The sequence below is a fragment of the Montipora foliosa genome, chromosome 9, assembly GCF_036669935.1.
Source record: "Montipora foliosa isolate CH-2021 chromosome 9, ASM3666993v2, whole genome shotgun sequence".
NCBI classification, from domain to species: Eukaryota; Metazoa; Cnidaria; class Anthozoa; order Scleractinia; family Acroporidae; genus Montipora; species Montipora foliosa.
Window position 1 is genome coordinate 34,785,822 of NC_090877.1, and position 10,750 is coordinate 34,796,571.

General features: G+C 43.4%; 1 protein-coding gene across 1 annotated transcript; it reads left to right on the forward strand.

Moving 5' to 3' along the window:
* Positions 1-4,650: 4,650 nt before the first annotated feature.
* LOC137971757 (uncharacterized) lies at positions 4,651-5,334 on the forward strand. Its single transcript, XM_068818527.1, has 2 exons — positions 4,651-5,061; positions 5,206-5,334. Exons 1-2 carry the CDS (start codon positions 4,651-4,653, stop codon positions 5,332-5,334), a joined length of 540 nt encoding a protein of 179 aa, XP_068674628.1.
* The last annotated feature ends 5,416 nt before the right edge of the window (positions 5,335-10,750 follow it).

The following is a 10,750-nucleotide window of genomic DNA, read 5'->3' on the forward strand; positions in this document are numbered from 1 at the left end:
TATTGAATAAACGAATAAAAGAAACTAAATAATACGCCTCTTTCGATAGAAGTTTGATTTGATTTCTCTGTTCAGTGTCCCCAATTAGTGTCCAATCGCTAGAGGACTTGACAATTACAGAGTTCGGGTTGATTATGTTGTTGGATTGCGTAGATTAAGGTCTTGTTCTATTAGGATCAACCGTTTCAACCGCAACCGGTTTAGCCGGGTTGAAGCGGTTGAGGATTCCCAATGGAACACTTTTCCAACCATTTCAATTGAAACGAGCGGTAACTCCTATGAACAGCCATTACCAGACTTCTCCGCGTTGACAAATTGAGGGAAAACAACATGTCTGGAGCCCGCGCGGAAGAATTTAAAAAGCCCGCGTGAACGACAGCGATTGCTGCCTATGCTTTTTCAATCGATTCAACCCAGTTTGATGCCGGTTGAAAAGTAAATCATCCAAACCAACCGAAAACGTTTTTGTTCCAATAGAACACGAAAAACCTCAACCAACGTAAGACGGTTGATTACAATAAAACACGACCCAAGCTTGATCACATGCGACAAATGTGATGTCTTCCCATCTCGTTCCCAGGGCCTCTCCTTTGCCCACCCCAGAAGGAGCGATGGAAGAAAGACCAAACTTGACCAACATGAACCAGGGTCTTTCGTCTTTTGCTCTCTCTGGGGTGGAGAAGGGAAAGGCCCTGGAATCGACGTTGGAGCCAATATTTTCACTTGCCATTTTGAAGAGAAATGAGTGCCGATCATGGGTGCCTAATAACAACGCAAAGAGACAAAGGTGGATTTGCAGCCGGGATGCAGTTTCAAACCGCGATATCCAACCTTTTGAGCATGCTCAGAAAGTTGTTTGGAAGTCGCTATAATTTACAGTGCACTCGCAAAAAAAATCTTTTGATATATATACTATGAGTACAAACTGAGGTAAACTTCATTTGGAAATACATGACAAATATGACCACATTCAATCTTGGACAAAACTCGTTGGGAAAATGTGACGCTCTCATTTGTCTGTGTGATAAAGATTACATTCTTCCCACTTTCCCACCTCCCTCTTTCCAATGTTGGTTTAAAAACGGGCAAAGGCTTGCACAGTATATTTAAAATGCAAAATTTGCATCAAATGGTCAACATTGGTTTGGGGGGGAGGGGGGGGGGAAGGACCAATAAACTTTGTAAGTGCATGTCAAATGATGCTTAAGCTAGAATTTTTCCCAAGAGTTTTGTCCAAGATTGTTGTTACCATAGAGTTGAAACGATTCTTTTACTGTAACGATCACAAATAATATTTAGAAAGATCGTAAAAAATTCTTTTAGCGACTATTCCTTTGCTTTGAAGCGCAGATCACTGTTTGAACACGTTCATACTGATATTACGTTGCAGTAAATCACTGGTTGCCATGCTAAGGCCACAACAACGGCGGTTATGACCTTGGCAGCCCATGAACTACTCTCTCTTTTTACCTTGTAGACACGGGACCAACCTGAACTTGTTTGTTTGTAAGCGCCAGGCGTATCCCCGTGTGGGGACTAGATCTAGTTGAATAAAGAGAGCTTGTATGAACACATAGAAGTACTGTAGTTTTTGATCTTTGAACCGGGCATTCGAACAGAATTTCTCGCGCCCTAGAATATCCATAGTGGTCCTTTGAGCCGGATGCAGGAGAATCAGATCGCTGTTTAGATTACACAGTCGCAAAATCGAAGCATGACGGAGAAATCTGGGAAATCGCTTGTGGAAGTGTCATATGTGGACGAGCAAAGTGGAATCGTGACATGTGAAAGAAACCTGCCGCGGTATTTGAGCGATTACACCGAAGTTTCCGGTCAAAACAAGCTCCAGACAATCAAGAACAGAAGAAGTCGATGACAGCGAATTTGACGCGGAAGATGAATATTATAATGGAGTACCTGAAGGAACGGAAAGACCGTAAGTTAATTGAGCTTGCATGTACTCAACTCAATCGAGCGTGGGATCAATTGATCGAAAATCACAGAGAATTTCAAGCTTCGTGTAATGACGATGAGGAGCTGCAGGGAGCAGATACATGGTTATTGGAGTCCGAAGCACTTGTTGAGGAACTGATTTGTAGAACTGTTGATTATGGTCTGACACTTCAGACTAAGATTAGGATCTTTAACAGGAATGTCAAACCTGTTCTACTATAATATGGCTAAGAGACTTGGAGAACAACAGTTGCAACTACAAAGAAGGTGCAGACCTTTATCAACTCATCTCTACGAAGAATCTTGCGGATACGTTGGCCAATCACCACCAACAACGAAGACCTATGGCAAAGAACCAACCAGAGGCCTGCAGATGCTGAGATCATGATGAGACGTTGGAGATGGATAGGCCATACTCTCCGAAAGACTTCTAACAATATCACAAGACAAACCCTGTCTTGGAATCCCCAGGGAAAGAGGAAAAGGGGACGGCCTAGGAATTCGTGGAGACGGGACTTGGAAGCATACATCAAGAGATTGAGGCTGACCTGGAGTCAGCTAGAAAGGAAAGCTTAGGACAGAGATAGCTGGAGAACTCTTGTAGGTAGCCTATGTCCCAGGAGGGGTACTAAGCGTAAGTAAGTAAGTGATTATGGTGAAGTCAAAACACACGCTAGTGAAACGGTCTCAAAAGCACCTAAGATTCGGACGGAGGGAACCGACAACACTTCAATCGCCAGCTTTGGTCGACTGAGCAAGAAAAGTAGCAGCTAAACGACTTCATCTGTGTCTCGAGAACATGCAAGAGCAGCGGCTAGGGAAGCTGATCTAGCTAAACTGAAAGTAAAGCAGCTTAAAGCGAAAGCTCAATTGGAAGCTAAGACCGCTAAGACTTGAAATTCAGCAATTCAGGAAGCTGAACACGAGGCAGGCAGGAAGGAAATTGAGGCATTGCTGTTGAAAAGAAGAGCTAGATGAATCTAATCTGTCTGATCGCATGAAAGATTATGAACATAACTCCGTGGAAGAGGACAAGGTAAAGACTGATACAACACGTCCAGGTCAAACAATATGTCCCTAAAAATGATGTTGAGGACTCGAAACAGAAAGTTAAGGAATGGCTGAAAACAGTGAGGCCCAAGTGGGAAGAAACAAGTGAAGGGAAAGAGAATGACCGTGCTAAGCATTTACCTAGCAAAGAAAGAATTGTGGATTTCTCACAGTCTGTCCTTTCAAAGTCATCAATGATGACTCCACTCCCTAAACATAACTTACCTGTATTTGATGGAGATCCTTGTGCGTTGCCGAACTGGTGTCACATGTCTAAACCCTTAGTGCATGACCAACAGCTTTCCAAAACACAGAAAATGATATCTATGAAGGCACCAGTTAAAGGAATTGCCGAAAAAGCTATAGCTTGGATGTTTTTTGATGGTACAATGTATGACAAGGCTATTGCAGAGTTGACCAAACGATTTGGAAATCTCACCCTTATTTCAAAGTCACCGATCAATAAGTTTCTGGAGATACCAGCAGTTCAGGACGAAAAAACTTCAAGTTTGAGATTGTTTGTTGACAACTTGCACAACATTGTGAGAACCCTGAAGACTTTGGTCATGCAGAATATTTACGAGCAGCAGATAATATGCAACAGATTATAGCGAAATTGCCTCCGAACATTGCCGTAAGGTGGAGCAGACGAAAGTTGGAATTGCAGCCAAAGGAAGTTGACCTTAACGATCTTGATGAGTGGCTGGAAACAGAGGTTCAAGTCCAAGAGATGGCTTTTGGCTGTGCCAGTACTAAAGAGAATCCTGAAAAAGAGAAACCCAAGTCAAATTCAAACAGATCCAAGTGGTTCAAGAAAAAGAAGGATGCGCGGAATGATACTCGTGCAAATTCAGGAGCTAAAGTAGAATGTTTTATGTGCAAAGGAGAACATGTACTGATATCGTGTAAAACTTGGAAGAGATTAATTGTAAATGAACGATAAGAATTAGCAAAGAAGTTGGGTTTGTGCTTTCGTTGCCTCAAAAGAAGACACCGAGTCGAACGTTGCTCGCTAAAAGGGACACACAAACCCACAACTTCATGCAGCCATAGAGCCGCCACAGTTAAACCTGTCAGCTGAGACATTCCACCCCTCGCAAGCAGCTATAGGAGAGACGTCCGCAACCGGCACACCAACTCATACGACTCATACGACTCATACTGGAAGGGGAAAACGGAATAAAGATCAGAGCAAACGCCTTTCTTGATGGTGGTTCTGGGTCATTTTACCTTAAGGAGGAAATCGCTGATATGTTGAGTTTGGACACTGAGCGTAAACCACTCCGTGTTGCTGTTTTTGGAGCGAAGTCGATCGTGACAGATAGCAAAACTGTAAATGTGTGCCTAGAGAGTATGGATGGGAGCGTTAGGAAGCATGTGTTTCTGTGGACAACTGCCAAAAATTGTGAAATGACAGCAATTGACTGGTCACCCAATGCGAGGAAACTAGACCATCTTCGCGATCTGGAGATTAGAAAGCCAGTTGAACATTGGAAAGTTGATGTACTGATTGGAAGTGATTATTATGAGGAACTCCTTCTACCACTTGAACATCGCATAGGAAAGCCGAGGGAGCCTGTAGGGGTAAAGACACCACTCGGATGGACAATTGTTGGACATGTCTCATAAACAGCAAACGCGTGCAATATGGCTAACTGTGTCTACACACTCCATACAAACTTTACTCCAGAAATGAAGGCCGATGAACTGATGCGGAAGATGTGGGATGAAGAAGTGGTGGGAATCATCGATCAAAACAAGCCCTTGACTGCAGATGAAGTGCTTGCTGCGTGGAAGGTGGCAGAGTCAACGTGTTACGCTGAGGGGCACTATAAAGTGGCATTCCCATGGAAGGATGATGAACCGCCGTTGCATTGCAACAGTACGACTGCCAAGGACCGGCTGTGCTCTCTTGAGAAACACCTACAGAGGAGGCCGGACGTTGCTAAGAAATACTGCCAGGTGATGGAAGCAAATAAAGCCAAGGGTTACATCCGGAAGCTGGAGCAAGGAGAAATTGATGATGGTCCAAGTTGGTACCTACCTCATTTTCCTAAAGTAAGTTAAAGACAAAGAGACTACCAAAGTGAAGATAGTGTACGATTCAGCAGCCAGATATGGAGGAGTAAGCCTTAATGATGCCATGTTACCTGGACCAAAACTTCAGCAGGATGTCTTTGATGTGCTATTGCGTTTCCGCAGAAATCCTGTAGCCCTGGTAGCAGATCTGACGGAGATGTTCTCACAAGTCACCATGGCAAAGCAAGACAGACGGTACCACCGCTTCCTGTGGAGAGGGCTAGACCTTTCGAGACTTCCCGAAGTCTATGAAGCAATGAAATTGATCTTTGGTGGTCGTGCTTCACCTTACTTGGCCCAGTATGGATGACATTATGACGTCATTGAAGAAGGACGATGAAGCGATTAAAGTTCGAGACCAGCTTAGAGAGTTGCTTGGCAAGGCTGGCTTCAAGATACGGCGTTGGTGTAGTAACAGGCCAGAGGTGCTGAGAGATGTTCCTGTAGAAGATCGTGTGGCGAATGTTAATATTGAGGAGTCTGAACTACCCGGCTTGAAGGCGTTAGGGGTGCAATGGAACGCTGAGACAGATATGTTTACCTTCAAGTTAAACCCCCTGCAGGATACCAAGCGAGAGTTCAGTCAGTTACCAGAACATTCCGGAGTCCGAGTTCCAAGGTACTATCGTGTTGCTGAGGAAAATGTTGCTGACATATTTATCCATACTACGCGTCGTTGTTGGCTTATGCAGATGTAAGTTACGTGCGGCACAAATGCAAAGATGGTAAAGTGACTGTGCGATTTATTGCAGCGAAAGCGAAGGTCGCACCTACGAAAGCGATACCAGTCCCGAGGTTAGAGTTCATGCCTCAGTGTTGGGTCTTAGATTGGCAAGGAAGGTGTCAGAGCTGTTAGAGACACCTTCCGAGAACTGTAAACTATGGACAGACAGTAAGGACGTCATTTTCTGGATCCAGGGTCAGTCGAGAAGGTGTAAGACTTTTGTTGCCAACCGAGTATCACAGATTCATCAAAAGTCTAGTCACAGACAGTGGCTAGATGTCCCCACCGATTTGAATTGTGCCGATGATGCGACTCGCGGGCTACACGCAAAGGTGCTGACAAGTGAGCATCGCTAGTTTAGTGGACCTCAGTTCCTGTATGAGAATGAAGATGACTGGCCTCAAGGAAAATGCGTAGTGCATGAAGAGTGTTGATATGAGTGTCTATTTGAGATAAATAAACCGAAGATAACCTCTGCGTCAGACGTTTCACAACCGTTGATGAATCCACTAAAGTACACCAGTTGGAACCGACTTAGAAGAGTCACAGCGTGGGTGAGACGATTCGCCCGATACATTATTGGCCAGGGTGAAGAAGCGAGTTAAACCTTTAGGTGTCGTCACCAGGAGCGGGCGTATATTGATCCCAGGCGAATTAGAGAGAGAGCTGGAAAACTGTGGGTGAAACAAGCACAAAAGGAAAGATTTACTGAAGAAATGAAATATTTGATTGGAGGTAAAATCAAAAGTCAGAAGGTCAAAAGTCAAAAGTCAAAAGTCAAAGTCAAAAGTTAAAGTCAAAAGTCAAAGGACAGCGCCACCTGAAACCTCTTACTCCTATTGTGGATGAGACAGGCGTATTACGAGTCGGAGGGCGATTGGACCGAGCTACTTTAAGATGCAGCACACCCCATGAAATTGCCAAAGAAACACCACATCACCCAATTGATTGTTGCAGATGTCCACAGCTGTTGTCGACATGCGGGGGCCAATCACGTGCTGGCTCAGGTGCGAAATGGATACTGGGTCATAGATGGTCAGCAAGAGGTGAAGAATTGGGACAAAGAATGCAAGGTGTGTGAGAGACAAGACGTGCGCAACCAGCAGTGCAGATAATGGGACCACTTCCAAAATCGAGACTTGGGAGAACAATGAAAAGCGTTTGCAAAATGTTGATTATGCTGGGCCCTTTACAACCAAGATTACTCGAAGAGTTTTTGCTAAAAGATATTTATACAGACTTAACTGATTAGAGTGTAATATGAAGAGCTAGTTTTGTACTCCATATGAACCATGTGAGCGTTAGCCCTACTAAAGGAAGTGGGCCCACACAAGGAGAGAGAAAAACTCTGACCAGGGTGGGAATTGAACTTACGACCTTTAGGTTATATCACCGCTGCTCTACCGACTGAGCTTCAAGGTCATACGGGAGCAGTCCGTGGGAACTGACGATCTTAAAGTGCTACTGTGACGAAATTTGAATCTTCCCTATCGAAGCCATTTTGGCACATAAACACGTAGTCTGTACGAGAAGAAGAATGCTGTTTACCATTTTCAAATATTTCTTTTTGTTCTGGAGATATTCAAGTTTTTTTAATATGCAAATTAGCCAAGTGATGACGTCATAAACCCTACCAAATTTTGATCAAGTATGATGGAGAAAGATATCTCAGCCAATTTGTATCAGAAATACTTGGTTCTTTGCACTAAGATTCTAGTAAATGTGTTCCACAATATGAGCATACCATTTTTGTTACCATGGCAACATACTGGGTTCCAGACCTCCCTGATATTAAAAGCTTTGCAGACCACCTTTGGCGTTCTGTTTTGATATTTGCAAATGGTGCCTCATCTGCATGATCCTGCCAGCATATAAAGATGTTAGGTCGAGTTTGTGGCCTTGGTTAATGTATTTCTAGCCTGAGATCACCAAAATATTGAAATCAGTTTGGAGGGGACTGGAAAAGAGTGAGTTGCCATGGGAACCAATTTCTTTACAGTCGTAGGTGTGTTGCCTTCAGAACTATCAGCTCACCAAGTTTCAATGGTCTCTGTTGCAAATTGACCGAGATAGCTCTATTTATATTCTTGATGTTCTACTGGGTTGGGTGAATGACGTCATTAGCCTTCTCATTTGCATATTTAACACATTTTTCAAACTTAAATATCTCTGAAACCAATGCAGATATTTTCAAACGGTAAACAGCGTTTTTAATGTTTCATGGTACTCTATGTGATAAACCAAAAAACTCAAGGGATAAAAATTTGATCACAGTAGCACTTTAAAGTCACGGCAGTGAACATGTATAAGTACGAGGAAGGGTTACGTTTTTACAAACGTTGGCCGTGTAGCACTTATATTTCAAGGGTGAGTTTAATTCCCACCCAGGTCGGAGTTTTTCTCTGTCCTTGTGTGGGCCCATTTCCATTAGTAGGGCTAACGCTCACATGGTTCATATGGGGTTCGAAACTAGCACTTCATGTTAAACTCTAATCAGTGAAGTCGGTTGAAATATAAGTGCTACTCGGCCAACGTTTGTAAAAACGTAACCCTTCCTGTTTACGTGTTCAGCAACCAGAGCTGTACATTTAGAGATGGCATGTTCATTGAGCACCACAGATTTCCTGAAAGCGTTCAGCCGAAAGGTAGCCACCAGGGAAAGACCGGAAGAAGTTAGAAGCGATAATGGGACAAACTTCGAAGGAGCGGACGGAGACCTCAGAGAACATGTCCTAACAACTGACCATGAGCAGATCGCAGATAATGCTGCCAGTGACGGGACCAGCTGGAATTGGAATCCTCCACTAGGGTCGCACTCTGGTGGGGTGTTTGAGTCGCTGGTTAAAGTAGCTAAGAAAACCCTGAAATGCAGCTTTGACCGACGACGAGCTGCGGACTGCTATCAAGGAAGTAGAAACATTGATGGACTCGATACCATTGACAAACGAAGAAGCTGACCCGCGAGATGAGCCAGTGTTGACGCCACTTCTTAGTTGGGCAACTAGGAGGACAACTAGCACCTCAAGTTACCAATGACATAGCGTTCAATCCCAGGAACAGCTGGAGACTGATTCAGAACCTGGTGAGGGTGTTCTGGAAGTGCTGAAGAGAAGAGTTTCTGTCAACACTTAACACGCGAAAGAAATGGAGAGAGGCGAAAGACAGTCTAAAAGTTGGGGATGTAGTGCTCGTTGTTGATCAGAACACTGGCGTTTGCGTCGAGTGGAGGAAGTGTTCCCTGGTAAGAAACGTATCCGCACGATAACGAGACTGTGCCCGTTGAACGTCGCTGGCCAGGTAGAAAACGTGACCTAGAGATAACAGCTGAGGATCCGGAGCCACTCTTCGGGGTGTAGGATTGACACATGATCAATCTGAACTTGTCTGTTTGTAAGCGCCAGGCGTATCCCCGTGTGGGGACTGGATCTAGTTGAATAAAGAGAGCTTGTGTGAGCTGATGGAAGTACTGTAGTTTTTGATCTTTGAACGTGGCTTTCGAACAGAATTTCTCGCGCCCTAGAATATCCACCTTGTGTTAAGGCACAGGACGGTTAGTGAAACGAAGTTGATAAACACTCGGCTGCCGCCATGTTTGATTTTCCTGTTTCCAGCACTTGGACCTCCGAGTGAAAGTTGCTCACATGATGCAAGAATCCTCTCTGCACTAAGATCTCGAGTAAGGAAGGATTTCACCGGGACGTCTCAACTAGGCCAAGAACAAGTTTTCGCAGTGTAAACTATATAAAAATGTACCCATATAAAACGTATGCCACTCGGATGATTCACTTGACTTCTTGTTACTCGGGATACCTAAAGGTATACCGATTTTAAAAATAGGTTTGAAAACTGGAAGTGCAGAAAAATGCACAATAAAGTTAGGACGCGGGGATTTCATTGGTTAAAAGCTATGTGCGATAACCCCTAGGGTGAGGTTGTAATTGAAAATATAAACATCTTCCAGATGCAAAACTAACTTGTAAACACACGAACCCAAAATGGCAAAACGAATGAAAGGATCATAAATAAGAAATTTTTACACCCCAGTGATTTTGGGATAAATTGACCGAAACGTTAAATTGTTGCTAAATCCACGTAATTTCTATCTTTATTCATTGATTTAGAAGCCATACGCGTCAAAATAAATTGCGTTCTTAGGTAAAATTATACTGAAAGGTATCGGTTGAATTTGTTTGGTGCGGCAAAATGGACAATAGAATTACGAGGCGTTGATTTCATTCACTTGCTCCCTTGAATCAATACATTTCACCTCCCTAAACTACTTTTTCCATCAGCTGTTCTTTGTACGAGCATCATCCGCGGATGTCAATTTTTTTATTGTTTCACGGTCTTCATTTTAGCTACCTTCATTTTTGCTTGGCGACCTATCGATTTTATTTGTGAACACTAAGCGATCTTCACCAGTTCTTTATCCGTTGTCATAAGCTCTCCAGATGTCAATTGGCTGCAGAAACATTTACTTCTTTTGTTGCGTACGTAGCAAATTTGAACATCGCTTTAGGCTATTAAATCCTTGCAGTTTGTTTCTAACTCTTCCAAAATGTATCACCCTTTGCAGCGTCGAGAAAACATGACATCACAAATCACAACTCGTGAACTTGTTTTCAAGAAGAAATGGAAACAACGAGCGGACAGGACACAAAATAATTTTGACATGGCATAGCGCGAAGGCTACAAGTACCAATGGAAATTTGAAAGAGAACTTAAGAATTGCTTCCTTGTATTGTGTGGTCAAAAAGGAGAACTTGGTATTCCTTAACATGGTAACATGTCCGTAACATGATATTCCGAGTAAACGCTTTAAAAGAGTCTTGTATCTTCTTAATGTTGCATCCATCATGGAAACAGCCCCAAACCCCCGATACTGTTCAAAGGCTTCCCGGTGCCACATTTGTATCCTCAAGAGCCTTTGTTTATACGTTTTAA